Source organism: Natator depressus, chromosome 5 (assembly GCF_965152275.1).
Source record: "Natator depressus isolate rNatDep1 chromosome 5, rNatDep2.hap1, whole genome shotgun sequence".
Lineage (NCBI taxonomy): Eukaryota > Metazoa > Chordata > Testudines > Cheloniidae > Natator > Natator depressus.
In genome coordinates this window covers 122,376,279-122,400,752 of record NC_134238.1, presented here as the reverse complement: position 1 = coordinate 122,400,752, position 24,474 = coordinate 122,376,279, and the positions used below count along the sequence as shown (strand labels likewise).

General features: G+C 46.9%; 1 protein-coding gene across 1 annotated transcript in view; it reads left to right on the top strand.

The window, feature by feature from the left end:
* The window catches only part of SHB (SH2 domain containing adaptor protein B), a 144,789-nt gene that overhangs the window by 99,133 nt on the left and 21,182 nt on the right, over nucleotides 1-24,474 (top strand). Inside the window, exons 4-5 of the mRNA XM_074953556.1 lie at nucleotides 1,572-1,743; nucleotides 6,907-7,026. Of these exons, the coding sequence (XP_074809657.1) occupies nucleotides 1,572-1,743; nucleotides 6,907-7,026 (292 nt within the window). The remainder of the gene's footprint in view (nucleotides 1-1,571; nucleotides 1,744-6,906; nucleotides 7,027-24,474) is intronic.

Below are 24,474 nucleotides of genomic sequence, written 5' to 3'. Positions count from 1 at the left end.
ACCATTCCAAACTCTCTGTTAGTCACTGCAAACTTATGCGATGGTAATACCATTGCCCTGGAGCACTAGATGGGTGTTTAGCATCTGGCACTGACCAAGCATGTCCAGGAACATTCTTGATATGACTGTTTCCCTATGGTTGCTGTTGAAATTCTCAGCAGGTAACCATTGATCTTCATTTGCAATCCTTGCCTCTTAATTTACAATGGTTGCCTATTCCAAACCCTTGGAAAGACTGGTTTGTGTTGCACTGGATCCACAGATCTGCTGAGAATCAATAATTCATGATCTTCAGTAGAAAAGGAAAAATCCTCTTCCAGAGGTGAGTGGGCAGCTCTCTGGCAAACATGGGGCCCTATGACATCAATTTCTATTGCACTTGAGGTGTGCTTTTTAATTAAGCTTTTTAACCCATTTTGTTGCCAGGAGAAAATGAAAAAACGTGAGCTGACCTGTAAACCAGTGCAGTGCGGTCATCCTGAATCTGGAGCCAGGCAGCTCCAGTGCCTCTGCTGCTGCTCAGCCTGTTGTCTAGCAACAGCAGCATGAGCCTGTCAAGACTGGACCATTTTGCAGCTGCTATTCAGAAAGCTGTTGCCGGCAGTGAAACATGTCAGCTTCATGCGGCTGCTGCTGCTGTTTGAGAAATCTCTATGGAGCAGCAGAGTCCGCGCTCTCCCTTTTTATGGGGAAGATGAATGACCCAGAGAAGGTGACCCAGGAACTTAGAGCAGGGAATATAGATATTAAAACCTCTGTGACCACATCTGTGCCCTCTTCCTTGGAGGACCACAGCTATCAAGACGTGGGGTTGGATAAAAATTACGACGGTATGGTGCTCCCTAATAAGCCTCTTAAGTGTCATTTTTATGAGCACTTATTTCAGCATGGTTTCTGTTACTGATGTTGCAGTGCCATGAGAAATCACAGGTTTCCAGAACTGATGCTCTGCTTTGGCTGGAGGGACTGGCGGATAACGTTTTTGGTTTTGTCACTCATTTTACTCCATTATTTCAAGACAGTCTTGCCAAACATTGCCTGGCTGGCAGCATTTTTAAATAATTGCTGATCAGTCAATGCATTTGATATATTCATATAACTATGTACTGTCCATGTTTTTGCCTGGATCATTGTCCAAGGAATTCCATATACCTTCAGAGAAACTGGGTTCTTGCATCTTCTCTAACCTGATTTATGTTTGAATCACATCCCTAAAACAAGCAAAATTAAGTCTCTTCAGTATAATGCAAATTGCTCCACACTGAGCAGTTCAATGTTGTGATGGAGATGCAGGTCAAATGTTGAAAACAAGCACTGTTGATGGTTGTCTAACAACTGGACTAAGTTATCTGATGCGGTATTTTAGGACTGTAATGTGAACTATCAGAAAGGCTCCATATTAAGTTAAGCATCTTGGGTAAACCACTAACTCCCATGTCAGAGATGTATATTTATCCTCCTCCTAAAGCATAAAGCCCTCTAAAATGCTGCAGTTCTGGTCGCCATTGTTAGAATTCTTTTGTCAGTAGATTCTGGAGAGGTAACTGTTGTCTCTTACAAATCTCTTGCAGCCCAGTTTAACGGGAACGAGAAAAGGCAGTCTTCTCCTTCACCTTCAAGTGACAGGCGTCGACAGCTCCGAGCGCCAGGAGGTGGCTTCAAACCCATCAAGCATGGCAGCCCAGAATTCTGTGGGATCCTGGGAGAGAGAGTAGATCCAACTGTGCCACTGGAAAAACAAATGTGAGTTAACATGGAAAACACTGTGTGTACACAGCTCTGTATCTGCCTAAGTGAGTGGCAGGCGGCTGGAGGGAATGAGGCCTGTTAGCATTCCGGTCCTGTTGTCCCCTGTACTTCCTGTTGTTTCATGCTGTTACAAACCCCTAAGCATGCACACAAGGAACAAGAATGTCACCACCACTGAGGGTTCATTTCAGGTTATCTCTAATTGTTGTACAATGTGTATATATTATGCTGATAGGTGCCAGGGGGGAAACAATAGAAGTCTGTCTGAATGATGCTCTGGAGCTGTAATCTTCATGACCTGTGTGAATTGTGAGTGGCTCATTTTTGTGTTTAAATTTTTATCCATATCGATCATACTGATAGGCTTGAAATACAATAATAAAAGCCCTGCTTTAAAGTCTCTCTAATTGAAGATCTTGTTTATATAGAAAGTAGTCATACTGTTTCCGATATTCATCCCCTTCCACCTATCGGTGAGAGCAGTCTCTGGGTTAACCTGGCTGGACCTATTACAATACCAGGATAAGGAGAGGTCATCAGAGCAATGGTGGTGATCAGCTATGGGTTTATTAGCTTCACACCTACTCCTAGGGCACTCTGGGAAGAGTCTCCAGAATCTCTCTCTCTCTCTCTCCCCGCTACGGGGGTGCCTCTTGTGTTCCCTGTGCTTCCATGTCACCCAGCGGATGACTGAGCAGAGCTGCATGTGTGGTTATGAGTGGTAGAGTGATCTGGTACCATACCTATTGCTGCAGATACTGCTCAGCCATGTGGCAGCACGTTCTGCAAGTGGGATTTGCATCTCAAGTTCTCCAACTCATCCACACAGTCGTGTTACCCCTTTGGCGTCACCCAAAGCTTTCAAGTGGCTACACATTGAAAATGCAGAAATCTCTAATCTAGGAAACTGCAACAGTCAAGGGTCAGTCAACACCTCTGCTATAAACCCCTGGCTTTTACAGGACTTTAACTTTGGCTATAAAAATTCCCTCTGGGATTTAAATGGTTTTAGCCAAAAAACTACCATCAATTCCATATGACAAAGTTAGATAAGAATCAGTTAAGTAGTTTGGACTCTTTAAAGAACACGAAGTTTAGTAGGGTGGGGATGGTAGTGTAACTCGGAACATTTGGTGGGCGAGTAAAACAGGACATGATTTGAGGTCAAGATTTAGTGGATAATTTGAAATGCAACAACTGTGTTAAAATAGAAAGTAAAAACCAGAGATCTGGCTGTACTTCTGTCTTCAGTTCATTGGGTGATGGTCAGATATTTACACCAGACTCCTGGTTCATCAGCTTGACGTGAAATCCAAGATTTGAATCCCTGCAAAGGAGCAGCTTCTGACTTTGGGAATATAGTAGCACCTTGCTAATTTGCACCAATAACTGGGAGACCCTTTGCAACTTTCTGGATTTTGTGAATTGGCAAATGTAAAGGTCTGAAGCTGTGAGGTGCTGAGAAACCTCAGTTCCCATAACTGCATCTCCAGGATCAAGACTGAAATGAACAAATCATTTTTTAAAAGCAACAGTAACGTATCACAAAATAGGTGAGCAGGTAGTGGGTTTTTTTTTTTGTTTGTTTGTTTTTTACAAAATATGCTGCAGTACATCTTGAAATACAAGCGTAAATGATTGGTTTAAATTGAGTCTTAGTAAATATGACACCTTTCTGCAGCATCTGCTACTAAATCTTTTCTGAGAAGTGGAGAGAGACAGGGTGTGTGTGTGTGTGTGTGTGTGTGTGTGTGTGTGTGTGTGTGCGCGCACACGCAGATTATAAAGTGAGTGGATTAGTGCAGGGTATGTTGGCAAGACACAAATGTCCGATCCAGCTAAGAATCAGGAAATTACTTTTAGATGCCTGGGGTTAAGGGAAAAACAAACCTCTAAGCACATGTACCTGGCAAGTCAGAGACCTGAAGAAATTGAGTGGAACTGCTCCGCTTCTCCCATATACAAGGCAAAAAACGAGACAGTGAAGATGATGATGTCTCTTCTGTACTTCCTGCCTCTCACTGGAGATGAGATCTTCCTTCCTCCCTCCCCACCCTGTAAATAAGGTCCATTGCGGCTACTCTAGTCCTCCAGTGCCCAGCTCAGAACTGTGAGGAATGTAATGCTGCATAGCAGGTGAGCTGCAATATATGGACATGACAGGATGAGTAAGTGATGCAGCTACCTGGGCTTCGGTGGTGTTATAGCTGCTTACACCAGGGCTGAATTTGGCCCTCACTCTACGGGCATGTTTACATATGGTGGTGTTCCCGATTAACTCCATGGCTGGATGCTGTTATTCCAGAACTAGAGTTCCTTGATCCTGTTTAGCTAATAGCCGTTTAGCTACGTTAATCAGGAACCATGCCATGTGCAGACAAGCAGATTCAATTGTGCAAAGTGAAAAGGCACAGCATTAAAGGCCTGATCTACTGCACTTTGCAATCAACGGGAGTCTCTCTACTGACTTCACTGGGAGCTGGAACAGGCCCTACTCGGGTAGAAATACATGATCACATTTGAATGATGCGGACAAGTTTTAGTGTTTTTGCCATACATTTTTTGCTGGGTCTCTTATTCGCATCCTTATGAGACTTGGAACTCTAGAGCTTCTTCTGTTTTACGTGTTTATGCAAGCATACTTGCTGAGGCTATTTCACAGCTTCTTGGTCATGTCATTGGCAGCTGAGTCTTGACGTGTGTGAGGGGGTTGGGGGACGGGGTGTTTTAGACATTTGAAGAATAGACAGCCCCAGTGCAAACAAAATAAACTTATCCATTGAGATTCTAATGCTGCCTAAGGACACACTGCCATGTTAAAGCCTAACCTGTAGTTGGCTTTGGAAATCTCTGCGGTATTGGGTGTCTAGTTTATATGGCTATGCTATGCAAAGTAATACACTGACTCCCCAAAGCCCCATTAGCAATATTTATCTCTGATACAGAAACATAATCGCCATCAGCAGTTGCCCCATGTTGGATCAGGCTGCTGTTTTCTCCCATCACATTTTAAAGCCCAAATTCTCTGTTGCAAACCACACATGAAGCCGTAGCACAAACCTTGCTCGCTTGCGCGCACACTCTGGCTTGCACATTCACACACGTCTAATGCAGCTGCCCTGGGCCAGGAGGCATGCATTAAGCCCTATGGGTATAGTTGAAGTTTGTGGATTTCAATCTCATCTTAATGGGCATTGTCCTGTTGTTGGCTTAGATGTTTTGTTTTGTTTTTGAGGATTATTAATTTTTTTTGCATGAATGGCAATATTTTTTCAGAGCACCCTTCCCAATTCCATTGTTCTGTCGCTTTGTGAAATCTGATAATGTTCGTGTTTTCTTCCGTGCTCAGATCACCTCATCCATTTGATAACACTTCTTTCAATTCAGTTCTCAGAACCCTATCAGGATAACCTCTAAAATTCTTACTGAGAAATATCCCCTACCTGTAAATATCTGATGGGGAAAAGCCTTGTCTGCTCATTTTCATCCTCCTTTCTCAATACTACTTGTGCCTTCATTTCATGGTTAGTATAGACTATTCAGGGTCTTTACTCTGCTCTCTGTCCTAATCCCTGCATCGGTTGAGATATTTCATTTCTGGTGGAGACTCTGGGTGTAACAAGAGAGGGTGACGTGATGACTATTTAATACTAGCACCAAGCTCGGTTTAGTGCCTTACACCAGATTTCGCTAGCAGGATTTTTCATAGGGCTAACATTACCACACAGATGTTGAGGAGCATAACGGATTGCCCTCCAGGGAATCTCTCCGGCAATGACTTTGTTCAGTGGTAGTGAGTGCCGCTCCCTTCTCCGAGGAAGTTATTGGGGTAGTAAATTTAAAACAAATAAAAGGAAATGCTTTTTCACACAGCATGCAGCAATTCATGGCGTTCAAGGCCAGTAATATTTTGTAGTTATGCTTGATAAGGGTGGGGGGATGGAGGGAGGGAGGGATCAAATTTTCTGCATCAGGGTGTCAGCTGCGCACTGCAGAAGTAAGGAAGAGATTCTCCCCACGCATGCACATCATTGCACCACTGACCAGGCATATCATGTGTCTGGTGCAAGTGGGGAGGTCTGCTTTCCTCTAACGCCTTAGCTTGTGCATTATGGGACTAGTGCAACCTGATCCTCTATGGCAAATCCTAGGGAAACCATGCCCCCACAACCTTTAATTTGCAGACATGCTTGCAGATGAGGAAGGGTTAATTTTTCCCTCCCCCGCCTTCATGATGTAATTAACGAGCTTTCAGAATGCCTGACTACTTAATCTCTCCTTAAACGAACTAGCCCAATAGACTTATCCAGGGGGTTGAATAAAAACATTCTGCATTGTTCACAGGTGCATTTAGAAAGAGTGTCTTTGGTTTAGCGCGTCTGTTAAGGAAACGGGCACACCTATTTCTCATTTCTCTTATTCTTTCATGTTTTCTCATATTTCACATATAGCATTTTTATTATATAGCAATCCTGATGTTCCGTTTTTGTTGAGTTTTTACCCCCCAGTTAGATTTATACAGTTGGATAATTTCAATTATTTAAACTACCGATACGCTCCCTTCTGTGGGCGGCAGGAAGCTTGTGTGGGTTGGAAGACCAGAGATTTTCACACTTCTCTCCTATCCTAGGATTGTGGCCATCATTTTCTTACCATGTCCTCAGATTGTGCCATCATTTTCTTACCATGTCCTCAGATTGTTACCAAACATTGCATGAAAAGGTTCATATAGACTCTGCTGGTATATACATCCTGATTTACGTTTCAGCCTTCTCGGACGCTCCCAGGAAGCATCACCTTAAATTGTAACTTGCAGTGTTGTTTTGGCCAGCTTGATCCCAGGATAATGGAGAGACAGGGTGGGTAAGGTAACACCTTTTATTGGGCCAACTTCTGTTGGTGAGAGACCGGCTTTCAAGCTGACAGGGAGCTCTGTCCTTTTCACGGACAGAAGCTGGTCCAATAAAAGATATGACTTCACTCCCCCTGTCTCTCTCAAATTGTAATGACAGCCTTCTAGAACATAACCAATGTATTTTATTGGAGTGATCCTCAAGCTGTTAACCACTGATTCAAATTAAAGCACTTATGTGGCTAAATGTTCTGTTAGTTGAATATTTGTTTACTTATGTCTTCATTGCTTTTCCTTTTTCCTAGATGGTATCATGGCGCAATCAGTCGGACAGATGCAGAAAACCTGTTACGATTGTGTAAAGAATGTAGCTACCTTGTAAGGAATAGTCAAACAAGCAAGCATGACTATTCTCTTTCCTTAAAGTAAGTACAGTTCCGTAAAACGTGATGGGCACAAACTTATAAACAGGGCTTCCTTTGGCGCAACAGAATTCAGTCACTTTTGTGGCGCTAGTGAGGCTGGATAATGTACCCAAAGGCACTGTAGAATGCCGACTGTCAGCTTGTGTTGTGTCTGGTGACAGTTCCTAGATTTGGCATTGCGCTTCTGGGGTGTTAAGGGATTTTTAGTCTTTGCTTGGCGTGCTCTTAACAAAATACACTTGATCTTTTCCAGCTTCTGATTAAAACGTTCATGGTCTTTCAGTTTTGTTTCAGCTTTTTAGTAGACACCCATTTCTTGCTTGTTTTCCGTTTTCACAAAGACTGTCTTTCTGGATGGAAGGACACTGGCCACAGTCGGCAGACAGGATACTGGGCTAGATGGACCTTTGGCCTGACCTAGTAGGGCCAGTCTTATGTTCTTGTGAAATGTACAGTTGGGGGAAGCTGGTGTGTAGATTGCAGTGCTGAGTGAGAGATGGGAGGAGATTCCTAACAGCTAAAGGGTCCCACTCAAGGCCCATGGAACTCCCAGATTAAGTAATTATCTTTGTGGTGGTCTCTTCCATGCTTCCACTTAACGATTCTTCCCTTCCTGGCTTGGCTCCTTCAGAGCATGCTCACGTTGTGCGTATCCGCTCATCATAGGCTCACCTGGTTTGAGCGTTCATGTCACTGTTCCAGCAGCTAAGGAAATGCTGTGTTAACCAAAGTCACAACCAAACCCTCTGTGCCTGCGTACGGCAGGAAGAAGCCCCTGCATGGGCTACTCAGCCCTTGGGTCTGGGCACGCAGGCGTAAGGAGGCTTATTTACACCCTCCCTCGGACGGGTGCGGTGGGACATAGGTCTGTGATATGGGCAGGTTGTAAACGACTATGCCTCTGTCGGAGGATAGGTCAGCACTGCAGTGAGACCCCCGCGGCTGGCCTGTGCCAGCTGACTCGGGCTCACGGCGCTCGGGTGAGGGGCTGTTTGACTGTGCTCTAGGTGTTCAGGTTCTGGCTGCAGCCTGGGCTTTGGGATCCTCCCACCTTGCAGGGTCCCAGAGCCCAGGCTTTAGCCCGACCCGGTCTCTAGCCTCAAACAGTCCCTTAGCCCGAGCCCCACAAGCCCGTGCCAGCCTCAGGGGTTTAAGTGCAGTGTAGGCATACCCCGATTTGTGATGCTTCCTAGGGCAAGTTCTGGGATGGTGCAGTAGGCCCATTCCTACTCCATTGGGGGGGAGGGGCACCTAAAGTATCACAAGGACTCCACACTTATACACAGCTCTAGCAGTTAGCCCGTTTCAAACCTCCTATCCTTAAAGCTACAGGCCAAATACTCAGCAAAGTCCATTGACTTCATGTTCTTAGATTTGGTTTTATACTTCCGTTGCCTTCAGCAGATGTGTGCCAATGTGCACAGGCTGAGGGTCTGCCCTACAGGTTAAAAATATGCTGTACAAGAATATTAAAATCCAAATTCCTCTTTGTATGTGTGTCAACACTCCTGTCACACACAGGCTTGAACTGTGGCTTTGTGCTGTCGTGTGCAGAGACCCACCCAGAATAGCTAGAATGCAGTTTCTGTGTAGATGATGTCCTTCTCTGATCCTCACTTGTCTTCTGTGGGTTGTCAGCTGTAACGATTCCTCTGGTTCTCTGAGAACCTTGGAATGAATGACACCTGGCTCTGCTGATTTAAGTACGTTTAAATTATACATTTAATAGATTTTAAGGCTAGAAGGGAACACCAGGATCATCTAGTCTGTTTTTCTGTATGACACAGGACAGAGAATTTCAGCCCAATGATTTGTGGTCGAACTAGAGCATAGCTTTTAGAAAGACAACTAATTCCGTGGTAGCCTCCAGATGATGGAGAATCCACCATGTCCCCTGGGAAACTGTTCCACAGATTAATTACCCTCGCTGTTAAAATTTTGCATTTTTATTTCCAGTTTGAATTTTGCTGACTGAACTTCCAGTCGTTGGATCTTGCTATGCCTTCGTTTGCTACATTAGTGAGCTGTCTGCTACGAGTAACTCCCTGTGTGGGTATTTAGTCTGTGTTTTAAATCACCCCGTAACCTACTCTTTGATAAACTAAATAGCTCGAGTTCCTTTAATCTGTCATGATCAAGTACGTTTTCCAGACCACGGGTCATTTTTGTAGCTATTCTCCAAACCCTTCCCAACATGGGAATACAGCAGTGATCTCACTAGCGCAATATACACTCTAGCAAGGTAATACCACCTCCCTAGTCCTTCACAATAGCGTTAGGCTGAGAATTGGCCCCCTCTAGAGAGAGTTCCCCATTAACAACTGCGGTTTGAGGCTGATCAGTTAACCCTGGTAAATCCCTTTAATCTGAGTCGCACTGATTTTTAGATAGTTCTCCCTTTTCAAGGAGAATGTTGCGTGGTGCTAAGTCAGCTGTCCCAGGATATTCCCTCAGCACGGGTCCTGTTGTCAGCCACACTTGTACTCATGTCAGGGAACAATAACATTCTTTTAACAGAACTGTTTTTTCCAGGAACCCACATTGGTGGTGGTTAATTGTATTATCATCCTTTCAACTCTTCCATGGTGGTCCTGTAGCTGCCATTCCATGACTTAGCCTGATATTGGATCCTGGGCAAACAGGCCTTTAGGTTATGTCTACACAGCAATTGAAAACCCGTGGCTGGCAGGGCTCAGGCTAAGGGGCTGTTTAATTGCAGTATAGACATTCAGGCTCGGGCTGGAGCCCTGGCTCTATGATCCTGCAAGGTAGGAGGGTCCCAGAGCTTGTGCTGCCCCAAGCCCAAATGTCTACACTGCAATTAAACAGCCCTGTGAGCCCCAGTCAGCTGCCAGTGGCCAGCCACGGGTGTTTAAATGCAATGTAAGCATACCAGAGGTTACCTGGTTCATATCAATTGCCCTTTCTAAATATTGGCAAAGCACCAACGTTCTTCCAGGCCTTTGGAATATCTCCAGTTCTCCAAGATTAACATCAGTGCTCTGGAATGCTCCTTTAAAATTCTTGGGTGCAAAAAACTGGTTTTAAAAATGTTTGTCGTTAGCAGACAGGGTTTTAACATCCTCCTTGGCTACTGTTGGACTGGAAAGTATTTCATCATCGTTATATGGTGAGACTGCATCATCCAGCTTCTTCCCAAATACAGAACAGAAATCCTTATTGAACGCTGCTTCTGCCTTGTGAAAAGTGACAACAATGAGGACATCTCCATCTAGGAGGGGACCTATATGTTTGAATGGGTTCCTTTTGTCCTGACATACTGTATTTAGAAACATTCCTTCTTTTTGTCCTTAGCCCTGTTAGCCATGGAAAAGTTTGATACCTTTTAGCTTCTGAAATAAATCGCCTGCATTTCTTTAACATCGGATTCCTATTCGCTGCCAGCTGCCTCCCTGGTTTTCCAAGTATTAATGTGTTCTTTCATTGTATTGCATTGCTGCTTTCATATCCCCTCCTAATGAAGAGGGCTGTTTAACAAAATCATAGAATATCAGGGTTGGAAGGGACCTCAGGAGGTCATCTAGTTCAACCCCCTGCTCAAAGCAGGACCGATCCCCAATTTTTGCCCCAGATCCCTGAATGGCCCCCTCAAGGATTGAACTCATAACCCTGGGTTTAGCAGGCCAATGCTCAAACCACTGAGCTATCGCTCCCTCCCTCCTTAATAGCCCTTTGGCTGGTGAGGAACTGTCTCTCTTTGAGCCTGAAGTAAGATGTTCTTCTGGACCGTTCCCAGGCATTAGTCACCTGTCTCTGTTGAATTATTTCCTCCCATTGAGTTTTTTCCCATAATTATTTTTAGCTTTTGGAAATTGGCCCTTTTCAGGGGCCAAACATATATGGCTGTTTGGTTTAATTCTGTGTGCTCGAAACAAATGTAACCAGGTCATCATGATCACTTACACCTCGGCAGCCCACTCGCTTCAAGTTCAGTGAGTAATCTCCTACCTGCCTCACTGACTTCACTGCTGCTCCTTCCCAGATCCTCATTACCGTTTATCTTGTGGTGCCGCCTGCTTCCTTCATTCTTTTTGTTGGAGAATAAAACAAAGTGCATGTGTTCTGAGTATTTCGCCCTTTTCCATCTCTATTATTGAACTTCCTCTGTATTTGGCAGTAGCTCTGTATTTCCCTTTAGTATTTGTTGCTGTCCCTGATGCAGGTTTTAAAACCTCACACTAATTCTGTGCTTTTAGTTTGGTCATTTTTAGCTTCATTTGGCAGCTTCCTTTCAGTTTTACTCCTACCAAGCTTCACTGCAATTGCACGCTCATCTATTATAGTTCTGGTTGTGTAATCTTGGTGTGGCTGTCCTGTGTGCCTTCCAGTTCCTACTTTCCAATAAATATCTGAGTAGTTTAGAATCCCTGGGGAGTATGAGTCCTGGCGACTTTGTTGCTCTGTGTTCCTGGCATAGGTTGTTGTTTTTCACATGGGTTTGATGTGTAGCATGCATCTAGCGTAACTGCCTTGCCTTCTTTGTCCAATGCCCGCCAGTAGACTTTTGCTGTTACTCTTAGACCCTGATCCAGTATTGCGAACCACATGACCCCACCCATGCACTCACCTAGAGCCCCTTTGACTTCAGTGGGGCACTGCATGAGTGCAGGGGCCCACCTGTGTGGCTCTTAGTGCAATTATCTGGACCCTGAGACTGATGTAAAGAAGATGAAATACTAGACCCCATTGATTTTCCTCCCTCGTTATCTCTTTTATAGGTTCTAACATTTTATACCGGGGTGTTCAAAGAAGGGTGAAGGAGCTAGGCTGCTAAAACCCAGTCCCAGCCACCTTCTCCCTTGAACGGTGTGGGCCCCGATCCTGCATATCCTTACACATGCAAGTACCGTAACTCACAGTTGTGGTCCCAAGGAGGGTTACTCCTGTGAGTAAAGTTAGTCACATGTAGAAATATTTGTAGACTGGGGCCTGCGGTGAGTTCAGAACTAATTGACAGCTGGTCTGGAAGGGGCCGCCCTTAGCACCATCAACAAGCTGTTTTCTCAGTCAGAGACCATAAAAGACCAAGATCATATCAGAGTTTTCTCTCCCCTTCCTTTTCTAAGACATGTAAATGAAGTACAGCCATCTGGCTCCTGGATGGTGGTCACAGTGACCCTCCGTATGGACATTCCCTGACCCCAGCTGAGCCAGACCTTTCTTCATAAAGTTCAGCCTGCTGCTCATTCCCCTCCACCCCACCCCACCCCACACATACAAACCAAAAGTTTCAGAGTGCTTCACTGCACAACTTCAATACCCCGCTGACCCACAGGAGTGCAATCAACAGTTACAGTGTACGGACAACCGTTGCAGAAACCAGCCCTGGATTCGGAAGGATGCTCAGTTTCCCCCTGGTAGACAGACACAGGCATTCTTGGAGGTGTGTGGGGTGGGGGTGGGGAGTTGTAAAATAAGGTAAAACAGAATATACTGTTCGAGGCTCTTGAAGGCTACTGTAAAATAAATGTTAAATGTGTACAATATACAAATAAGATTCAGTGCTGAGCCTCTCCACTTCGTAAATTATTTTAATGTTGCAATTATAAAGATCTAAATTAGGAACTGTCAGCTACTACTGTGTTTGTTTTAGTGCATTTGGTAGCCTAGTATAAACAAACATGGTAATTAGTGATGATATTCCATTTATGAAAAACAACTTCAGCGTACGTTATTAGTTCCCGAAAGCCATGCCTAATTTATTACTGTCATTAGTGAGATGTCCAAAATAGTTGTTGTTGTTATTATTAATAATAAAAGCTCTTCTGTACATCAGTTGAATCCGAGTGTAGCCCTTGCTCCGTGTTTGTTTACCTGGTAGGTCAGGGGTGGGCAAACTTTTTGGCCCGAGGGCCACATCGGGGTTTGAAACTGTATGGAGGGCTGGGTACCGAAGGCTGTGCCTCCCCAAACATCCTGGCCTCTGCCCCCTCAGAACCCCAATCCATCCAACCCCTCCTCCCCCCCTCCCCGCTCCTTGCCCCCTAACTGCACCCTTCCACCCCACCCCCCGGACTCCACCCGCTATCCAACCTCCCCTGCTTCCTGTCCCCTGACTGCCTGCCCCACACCCCCGCTCCCTGACAGACCCCCGCAGGACTCCCATGCCTATCCATCCGCCCCATCCAACTGCCCCCTGCTTCCTGTCCCCGACTGCCTCCCGGGACCCCCTACCCCTTATCCAACACCTCGCTCCCCGCCCCCTTACCATGCTGCTCAGAGCAGCAGGAGCTCACAGCCCCGCCGCCCAGCCGGAGCCTGCCACGCTGCCCGGGAGGAGCAGCGAGGTGAGGCTGCGAGGGAGGGGGGACATCAGGGGAGGGTCCAGGGACTAACCTCCCTGGCAGGGAGCTCAAGGGCCGGGCAGGACGGTCCTGTGGGCCGGATGTGGCCTGCGGGCCGTAGTTTGCCCAACTCTGCGGTAGGTCATAATTAGCTGGGAAAGAGAGAGACTCTGATCAGGGAGCAGCTTACTGTCAGAGTAATTAGAGTGTACCTGCGCTCAGAGTCTCTGTTTTAAGACTGTATTCTGGCTTCCAGCTAAATTGAGACCCATCCCTGCCCACTACTTTGGCACATGTTGCACATGTAATTCTTATCAGGATGTCCTTGGGAAGGTCTCCTGAGACATGTCATAGCTCTGCTTGCAAAGTATTAGTTGGTGAATTTTAAATGTTATTTTACAAAGACCTCCTTTGAGCTGTCTGGAGCCCGGGTTGTTGGGGTTTTTGGGGTTTTTTTTTTGCCTTCAGAGAGTAGACCGTTACAGATTCACACTTGGCCACCCATCTGCTTTCAGAGGTGGGGTGAAGTTCTTGTCTGTTAGTTCACAGAATAACTAGTAAGAGCCTGATTCTCACTGCGAGAGAACAGGAATTACAGGGGGAGTGATTTTACTGGCCTGGAAGAATCAAAGAAAGCAGACTTGGTGTGCATCTGTCAGTCATGAGCCTCATTTTGTACTAAATTGGTAACAAACTGTGAAACTGACAGTAAACAAACATCTCCATCATAGTTTCACTGCCATTTAGTCACATGTCTCTTTAATCTCAACGAGCTAGTTTTGCCTTTGGTGTTATTGGCTTAAAATACTGGCCCCAAGAAATACTCCACTTTGACAAAGAATATGGCCTGACTCCCTTCAAATAAGATTTAAAAAAAAGAAATCTCTTTCAAGGCACAACGGTTTTCAGACTGGTCAGTCTTAGGTGTGCTTTTCATTACTGATACCTCACAATTTAATTGCAATGGAATGCTAGAAGGACATCTTCGGATACCTTTCCCACCCATCCCCACCCCACCCACTGTTCACTAATTTGCTGTATGGCTTCAGGGAGAAAGGAGCAACAACAGGAATTCAAAGGTAGTCCAGCAATGGCTTCCTCATTGATTTATGCAGTGACCAGACAATTTTCCAAGGGGTACAGTAGGCATGTTCCATTCAGTTATGGACAGTCAGCTATTAATCTTGGTTTGTAGCTACTGCCCTCCTGAGCGCAAGAAACAAGAGTTTCTTTGTAAAAACCCGGTAGCCCTTTATTTGTTTTACAGAATAAACCTTGTCCTTGTTAATAAACATGGGACCAGAGAGCTATTTCCAGGTCTCACTTCTTTTGCGCTATATTAAATAGATGCTTTCAGTTTTCTGACACCCCTTTAGATAGAATGTGAACTTGAACAACTGCAGTGTATAGTTGGTTTTGCATCGAAAGGTTTGCGCATAGAGGGTAACGATGGATGTTGGTCTGTGTATAACTACTGCTGGAGCAAGGCAGAAAAATGTTCTTCTGTTTTGTTTTGAACAGACCTAGGGATCTGAGGAAGCATGAGTTGTTTTATTCTTCAAGTCTATTCTCTCTAGGTTCTTTTTCTGTGCTCATTGCTGTAATATCTGAGCTCCTTCCAGTAGTGCATTAAGCAATATAAGTAATATCTGCCATGTGGTATTAATTCTCTCCTCCTCTCCCACAGAAGAGAAGTAGGTGCAGTTGAGTGTCTTGCTTCTGGAGTGTGGTTTTTAATACGTATTTAGCTCTGTATTTATATTAAAGAAGGCAGATCAAAGAAATGTGTCCACCCCTTGGAGTGGAAACATGGGGAGATTTGTGATGGTCATTCCTTCTGGGGGATTCGTTCCAGAGTCTCAGACCAGCCCTGAGAAAGTCCCATATCCTGCACAGATGAGGTTTGCCCCTATTAGCGAGAGTGCCGTTGTGCCATGAGACCAGAGTTGTTGACCATGGTCTTCATCCCAGAGCTTTAAGCTGTTTGACGTGCCCTGGGCCCAGGCCCTGGCGTGCCTTTTAGATAAGGACTGAAGCTTGGAGCTAGATTCCCTATTCTGTGGGAGGTCAGTGTGTAGGGGAGGATGTGCTCGTGGTAGTCTGTGCTGCTGAGGAGATGCACTGCCGCGTTCTGTACTAGGTGGAGTTTCCTCTGAAAGCTTCGTGCCCATTGCTGTAGTCCAGCCAAGAATAACAGGCCAGGTCGTTGTGTGCCAGGATGGGACAATCTCTCCTGGCCAAGCAGAGATGATAGAAAGTGTTGCTCACAGATGCTGCTATGTGAGAGCTCAGGGTCAGTGACGAATCCATGAGCAGCTCTCCTGAGCCAGGGGCCTGAATTGACCAATAGTGGGTGTGACAGGAGACTGCACCATGGCTGCGAACTCTTCCAAGTGCTTCCCTCTGCCCGTCTGCATCACTTGTCTTACTCGCATGCAGTGAGAGCCAGTGGCTAGGTGGTGGTCAGGAATAAGAGTAAATTGTTGGAAAACGACTTGAGAAGGCAGCTGTGCCCAACTAGGGAGAGTGTTTGACAGGGTTCTGTGAGATTGTGGAGAGATGGACACTTTTGTTAAGAGGACAATGACAGTCTTGTATTTCAAACTACACAACTGGGAATCAGGTGATAAATGTTTATTTCTGGTTCTGCTACAAACTTCTGTGAGACCTTGGGCAACGCACATAACTTCTTCTTGCTTCAGTTTCCCCATCTGTAAAATGGGACATTGATACATCGCTATCTCCTGGAGCTACTGTGAGGCTTACTCCGTTAATGTTGGCAAAGTGCTTTGAGACCGTCTGACAGAAGGTGCTGTGCAAGAACCAGGTATTACAAGGTGGTATCTGATGCTTTGAGAGAGCCTAGCACGACGGCACGGGTCTCGTCTCATAAAATGGGGGAGGGGGGTAAATCGTGATTTTAAACGGTCTCCAGGTGAACCAGTCTAGTGCTAGTGTGAAGCTGGAGGCTATCTAGCAAGTCAGCATGGTACCCTTCCCTAAATGCCCCCAGAGCTGCTCGCAACTTGGGAAAAGCACTTGACTCATGTCAGGTTGCTGTTATTTACCCAGTCTCCATATGGGGATTTCTAAATCTTCCCGCCGTGACCCTGTAGAAATGCAATATCCTGTTGTAGCGATTGGGGGACGCCCAGATCCAAGGGCTCTGGTCAGTGTGACCAGAAGTGGCCGTTGGCTTCGGTGCTTTATTTGTTGCATAACTTGGGGCACCCCAGTCCCAAAGCTCCCCACTTACTTCAGGAGGAGCTGCGGGGGGGGGGAGGGGCGGGCAGCCCTTCTGAAAGTCAGGCGGGCACAAGGAGGAGCACCCAGAGCGAGAGGTCCTCTTGGAACAGCGCCTGAGAATTAATATTACAGCTGGTATCATTTGCCACTGCTCTGCGCCCCTGTATCCAGGCGCAGGAGGGTCACCCAAATGTGGAGTGATCAAAGGAAGTACCGTGGAACTCCACATGTGCACCTCTTTCTGCTGGCAGCAGGGGGCACGGGAGGGGAGAGGGGTCATGCCCAAGGCTTCTCTGCCCTCTGCTGTTCACTAGCTGTTACACTGGGCTGTTGGTAGTCAGCCCATGAGCGGGGAAGGAACGGTGCACGCCAGGGCAGCATACCAGGGCCTGTCTCCCCATTACTTGCTCCAGGGGTCCCTTAGTGGGAACAGGCACGTGGTGGTGTCTTTGGAATCCCAGGGGCAGGAAATCCCCCCGAGGATCTGTTGTCTGTGGCTTAGTGGCAGGGTTTTAGAACATCTTCTAGAGTTCACGGTGGGAGGCAGTGCTTCCACTGGGACTTCTCTGTTTGCAGTCTGACATAGGTGTGCAATGGGGGTGAAACCGAATTCAGTGTTAGGCCAACGCCATTTTACACGGAGTCGTGAAGACAAAAATGGTGCCTTTGCTGTGCATGTGAAGAGCCCTCCCTTATTCTAGCATGCTTGCTTGCTGAAACAGTTCAGTTTGGGTGTTGATACAAGGATGCCTCTGTTAGGACTCTCTGCTGTTTTGTTCAGCGTGCGGAGGGGGAACATGTTCACAGTAGATTCGGAAATAAGCCGTAATTCAGTACATAACCACAAAGATTAGCTTGAAAATGTGTATACATCTCCAAGGCTGAAAGGATTAACTCTTCTGAACAGGATGAAAAGAGCAGTGCAGATGACAGCATCCTTCGATGGCGTTACCAAGTATTTGCTGAGATATGCAGCTCAGGATGCTAGCATGCGACACGTCCACACTGGCTGATTCCAGAGCATTGTCCGAAGTTGTGAAAGTTAGGGGAAAACTTTTTCCAGCCAGACTGCATGCCTGCCCCCGCTACCCTGGTGCTGGGAATGTGGCTGTATTTATGTTCTTGGGTGGGGTGGGGTGTTTGCACCTGTCACAATGTCTCATTCAGCGAGCTGGCGGCGCAGATGATTCTGCCCCCCATTCCTGTGGGAGCAGGGTGACGCTTTCTGCCTTCCCCATAGGCAGCTCCGCAGTAGCTCAGCCTACGCGTGCACACAGCAGTTGCTATAAGAAAGGAGATGGGATACCGTGGTACGAACTTCCTGTGATCATTCCCAGCTTTCACCTCTTCTCGGTGCAGTTCCTTGTTCCCCTGGGGGCTCTCTCCCTGCCTCAACTGCAGGTTCTTGTCCTCCCAGCTCCCTTTCCCACAGCATGCTGTCTGCTTCCTTGCCGCTGGGTGCTCTGCTCCCCGCCCTCTGTTTCCTCCTTTTACCTGCCAGTGACTGCAGTAGGAGAGCAGACCCTGAGCTCTTCCGCTCTCAGCAGCCCAGTGCTGGGGTTTCCTTCCCCCAGTGCTGAGGGGGGCAACGGCTGCTCCACTGGCTGGGGTGTTCCAGAACATCCTCCTGTTGCAGCCTGCAGATTAGTTGGGTGTTCGCCCTTTCCAGTAAAGCATGAGCCACGAGAGCAGCTAAGTCAAGTGCTGATTCATAAACACGCTCCATCGTTAGTGTGATGTTAACACTGTGTCACTGATGTATCGTGCCGCATCTGTGACAGTGTCGCCAGCCCGTCTGACAGGGTTTGTACCTGCTGTGATGATACGGGCCACCTTCACTGTGGTGCTCCCCGGATGGGCTTCCTGGAACGGATGTTGCTAGAGGCTACCCGTGAAGGCACTTTCTCAGTTAGAAAAAAAGGGTTTTTTTCTCCTGCTGATAATTGCTCACCTTAAATTGGTCACTCTCGTTATACTGTGTATGGCAACACCCATTTTTTCATGTTCTGTGTGTGTGTGTGTGTGTGTGTGTGTGTGTGTGTGTGTGTGTATGTATGTGTGTGTGTATATATATATATATATATATATAATTTTCCTACTGTATTTTCCACTGCATGCATCTGATGAAGTGGGTTTTAGCCCACGAAAGCTTATGCTCAAATTTGTTAATCTCTAAGGTGCCACAAGTCCTGCTTTTCTTTTTGCTGATACAGACTAACAGGGCTACCACTCTGAAATCAGTTAGCATGGTAATGTCTCCGAAGCTGTTGACAGGGCTAATGAGTAAATGCAAACATCCTGCAAATGAACGCATCCTGTGATCAAACGATATGCTGAAAGTCAGGGAAACACTTCTATGCATTTAAATGCAATCCAGAATTCACTAATAGCATGGAAAGGGGTAGGACCTGATTGTCAGAGGCGCTGAGCAATGAAACCAATGGGATTTTGGGTATTTAACACCTAAAACAAGGAGTGATGAGAATTTGACGTTAAACCAATAAGCGGTAAGGAAGAAAATCCATTTCCATAGAACTAGGAAAGCCAATCTCAGCCAGGTAGCTGTGTGCCAGAAAGAAACGCATGGTATCATTGTTCCTAGGTCACCCTACGGTGTCATCCCACTTCGGTGCGGTGAGCTGCGAAGCCTTCTCTCCACACCCCAGGGAAGGGGGTGTTCTCTAGGCCTAACCCGGATGCCTCTGGGAGGGCTGCGTGGCTGACAGGCTGGGGGAGGGAAGGGCTTTTTCCTGTCATGTAAGAGTTCTGAGGATATTATTAACACTTAGGCTTCCCTAGCAAAGCTGCCTCTCCGGCTTGACCCAGAGAATGGGTGTTTCATCGGTTCTTGTCTTAGTGCTGTGATTTGTCACTCAGACCTGCTTCCGTGACGGACAGCTTGGCTTGAGGCTAATCACTGTTGGCTGACTTGTCCAGGGGTGTCGGGACAGAACCTCTAGGTGCTGGCCTGAGCATAAACAGTGGGGCTTATGATCACTGTCCCCAGTGAGTGGGGCACAGTGAAGATGGGGGAGGAGCTGTGGGGAGAGCTGCTCTGCCTGATTGCCACAGCAGCAGGCCGTGTTGAACACCTCTGGGTTTATTTCTATGATGCAAATAGCCTGTGTTTGTCAGCTGGTGGGGAGAGGCCAGGGAAGCTCTCCAGTGCCAACACGCTCTGAGTGAGTGTCCCAGCTGCATGAATATGGGGCAACAAAGTTGATAGGCAATCGCAGGCCGGTGAGAGACTCCAGCACTGTGTCGGGCCACAATGTTCCCTGCCAGGCACTGGTGGTCATGTCAGAAAACGGGGTCGGCTGCAGAAACGTGTCCTCTCCTCTCCTGGAGACGGGGTAGCTAGCGTCAGAGTGGCTGTAATTCTGTGCTGGCTGATTCCCGCGTACTTTCACAGCGGGGAGTGTGCTTCCCTCCCATGCTCCAGTTGGGCAGCAACAGAAACCCTTTTGGTCACTTAGAGGGCACACAGACGCTCTGGGAGCTGTGCCCCACTGCATAAGGCATTGATTCTTCTTACAGACCAAGCACATAACATAAGAACAGCCACACTGAGTCAGACTAATGGTTCATCCAGCCCAGTGTCCTGTCTGCCGACAGTGGCCAATGCCAGGTGCTTCAGAGGGAATGAACAGAACAGGGCAATTATCAAGTGATCCATCCCCTGTCGTCCCATCCCAGCTTCAGACGGTCAGAGCTCCTCTTGGGGAATGTATTGTAAATGTTGGCTCTCAAGTGCAGATTGCTGTCCCACGGCTAGTGTCGAGTCCCATTTCCAGGACATGGAGAATGCAACGTTTTGCTTTACAGAATAGACCCCGCCAACGTGGTGAAGTTGCTGTGTTGTGTGATCTTCGTTAGAAAGGGAGCTCTGAGTCAGCACAGCTCGTTCTCACTGCAGGGTCAGGGTGCGAAATCGGCTTCCCTCACGCCGGGGCCAGCCACGCCTGCCATCTATGATCACTAGCACCCCCTTGGGAAGGGGTGTTTCATGCTCGCCCTCCACGCCGGCCATCAGACTGGGCCTGTTCTGCGCTCTATCCGGGGCTGGGGGTTAGCAGGCGTCACGCTGCCTTTGTCTGCCTGAGGGGTCCTGCAGGCAAAACGCCTCCGGAAGCTGCTGTCTGTGAACTGCAGCACCACGGCACTAGCCACCGACCTGGCTTGGTGGCCATGGGCACGCCGAGCCCTGGAGCAGTTAGCACAAAGGGCTGTGTCGCATTGACAAGGGTGTGTAATGTGGACGTGGGGTCATTGGCAGTAACAGCTGGTGCATACACCCGCTTGCCGCGTTTGAGAGCGGGAGCCCAGCCGCTCTCTCTAGCCCGTTTCCCCGCCTGGCCCAGGGGGAGCCAGCTCGGAGAAGAGGAGTGGGTGAATGGGGAATGCAGAGACCTACGCCCACTGCTCTAGAAGCCAGCAGGCCGGGAGAAGCAGAGGGATATTTATTCCTCCCCAGGTTTGCTATACAGAGTTACAAAACAACACTTCCCCAAAGGCACTGGCAGAGACACCAGTCCAGGCCATCAGTCTGCCGGGCCATTTATCAGGGTGCCGGGAGCCCCTGGTGAAGGTAACTAAGATGGTAATGGATACTGAACCATGCACGTTCAGCCACAGCTTGAGGTTTTAATAGATAAAAGTAAAATAAAAAACCCTGCAGATCCAGAGTCTTTTGCCAACTTCCATTTAAAGCAGGAGGAAATGGCTGTGATTTAGTGCTGCTGCTGTTCCACTGTAGCCTTGCGGTAAGACGGCCCGTCCAGGCTCTCGAGGCAAGGAAACCTCCATGACTCGTAAATCACCCTCGATGAGTAGGCGTACGGTTCCTCACCGCATTCCTGCAATGGAATAAGAGAATGCACAAGTGAATATTTTCCAAGGTGAGAGCTGAGATGGAAAGATCCGCTCAGTCTTTGTAACATAACATCCCACAAATATTTCCGGCCTTACATCTCATCTTCATAGGCCTTTGTTCTAAGGTAGCAGCTTTAGCTGCTGTATATAGCTTGTTCTTTCTTGTTCCTCCATTATTTTGAGACAAAGTCTGCAACTAGTAGCCAGTACTGAAACTATAAAGATGGGAAGCACCAAGGGCCACTGATGTGCATAAACAGCCAGGTGCAGCATCACTAAGTGGTGGTTTCTGCTAATACTCCATGCACAAGTGATGGAATCTGTCCATAAGAATGTAGACGGTGTGGTCACACACAGGCTGCTAGGTCAGCCTGAGATTAAAACGAACAGGCTGGATCGTCGCCCTGAGAGCGCAGCCCTGGTTCTGGGTGTCGTAGCCGAATTTCCAGGCAAGCTGAGGAGGTAGCTCGGCCCCTCTTTAGATGGTGCCTTGCGTGCTTGGGAAGGCGTGAAGCAGTAAGCCAGCCACCCAAAGAGATTACAGCTCCCCAAAGCACAGCGGGCTCTGAAAGGCTCCTAGCATCCCCCCTGCGCACTCCCCAAGGCCCAGTTGCAGTTTGGCTCCAAGCTAACGAGAACGTCTCTTCCAGAGCCGACATTAGTGGTTATTTCATTTCCTCTTTGGTTAATTATCCTCTTGATGCTAACGCTGAGTCATTAGCAACGTTCTGCCATCTCTTTCCAGATTTGTATGCCCTAAGATCAGTGACTGCACGCCTTTGATGCAACTTCAGAGTATCCTTGTGATTCTAAAAGTAACCCAGGGCTGAAGCCCCTTGAGGCCAGGCTGCAGTCGCAGGCCAGACAGCCTCTCTCTGTCAGTGCGTTAGAATAAGCTCTCAAGGGGGCAGTTATTGAATTTCTTCCTTTATCTAATTGCGTGTCACACTTCGCTGTTATTTCTTCTAAGTGTAATAGATTTGAGACGTGATTACTTCTCCAGATAGAAATATCCGTAATAAACACAGCTGTATGGAGATGCTGTTAACGAAACGGCTTTTAAATTACTGCAATTCCTTTTCATTTTTTAATTACTATGCTCTGTACAGCACTAAGCTGTTTATCGGTAGCATTTTCCTCCTACCGTGATCCCGTTGAACATAGAGGAGTCTGGCAGACGCCTGATGCGGGTTATCTTACGCTCACCCGGTGTGTCCGAAAACCTGCTCTACGCCACTGGGTATTGCCATAATATACATATTTAATTCACTTGTGTAATTATAGCCAGTTTGGACTGTAATTAATATTTACACTTTTCAGGCCGTTAATGGACACACTCCTCACTAGGAGGGTTCATCTTTTATTTATTAATGGAAGGAGGATTTTTTAGAAGAGTCCCTTTTCCAAACTCAGTAGTGGATTTCCCATGGCTCCTTTTTCTCTGACCGTCTGATGTGGTAGCCATCATAATGCTCAGCGCTTTCCTGCAGCCATCCCGGAGCTCTGTACAAAGGAGATGGCTTTTTACGCGCGTGAGCTGCTGGAGGTCACACAGTGGGTCAGGAATAGAATGCAGGTCAGAACGCCTGGAATCTCGTGTCCTGGCCACTAGACTACACTCTGGCCACTACAGAGTGACAGCCCCTGAGCCAGAAAGGCTCATTAAGGGTCACCCATGACCCCCTGCAACCGTAGAAGGCTTGTTGGCCTCTAGCTGCCTGTTCGGGCTGATCAGGGGCTGAGAAGTCTGCTAAAGCCAGTGGGAGGGGGGCTTAGGGGCAGTGAGGAACACCTGAGACCCATACAAGTGGCCCCAAAGAGCATAATGTTTGCAGGACCTGAGGGTGGGGGGCAGACCCAGTGAGTGTCTTAAGAGCAGGAGACTGTTGCCCACTGACTTGGCAGGCCTCCTGCCCAGAACTCCTAGGAGCAGCTGTTCCCTTCAGCTCTTCCAGGGGCAGTTGTCAGCTAATGGCTGATTTGAAGGGTTCCAGCAGTACATCGTTGTAGTTATGGATGTGACTGCATTGTGGTACAAAACCTGTAGAGGAGATACTGGGAAAGCCGTGGCATCCAAAGGCAGATAATCTTCATAAAAATGGATTTTACCCTACCGTATCCCTCCCCCTCCAGTTTCATAGGTATTGCACAGTTTAAAAAATTCAGCTCCTCACAAATGCACTCTAGTGAATGAACTCTCTCTATAAATATTGATGATTTGTGTTGATGTATGTGTGTGTTGAATTAAAAAAAAAAAAAAGGCAATCAGCTCTGAGATTAAGTAAATTTTTGGAACTGTTACTAGCAGTCATGCTGCAAAACCCTGTAATTAACGTAGGCACATTCTGGGCCAAAGAATAAAACCGAATCTTTGTTGTGTATCAGTGCATAAATCAATTGCATTAGAGGGCACAGAGATGGAGATTTAATTTAGAGAAAATTTTTCACCCTGTGGAAATAGGTTGTCAAGAAATTGATAGAATACCAGCCAGGAGTGGATTTGCTATCCAAAGTCCAAATTACAAAGAGATGAAACTGACCTTTCTAAATTGCATTTCCAAGTCTTCTTAAGTGTTGTTGAAGCTGAAGGTGCTTTGCATATTAATACATTTAGGAGTGCTACCTTTCCCATTTTTGTTCATTAAAATGGTGCTTCTTCTGTCTGTTTCAATTGGGATTGAAGTGTAATGAGTTGCTTTTGTCCCCAGCTGTTACATCACTCTGTTTGTGACTAGCATTTATATTGCTTTGGCACAAATGTCTCATACATAGTTACGGAAGGGAGAAATGCTGAACTTTAGGTCATCCTGCAGTTGGAACTCTAAAAGGGGCAAGGGGAATTCTGAAGGTGAAATAACAGTTAGTAATTGCGCAACCGTATGCATTTAAAACCAGTGTTCGTTTTCATCTGAATGTTGCGTAGATTCCTGAGCATTTCCTATTCAATGAAACGTGCACCACTGTCTGTGAGGCTTGGCGGGGTTTTAAATTGTGCGTTTGTGCCATTCTGAGACCTTCCCCAATG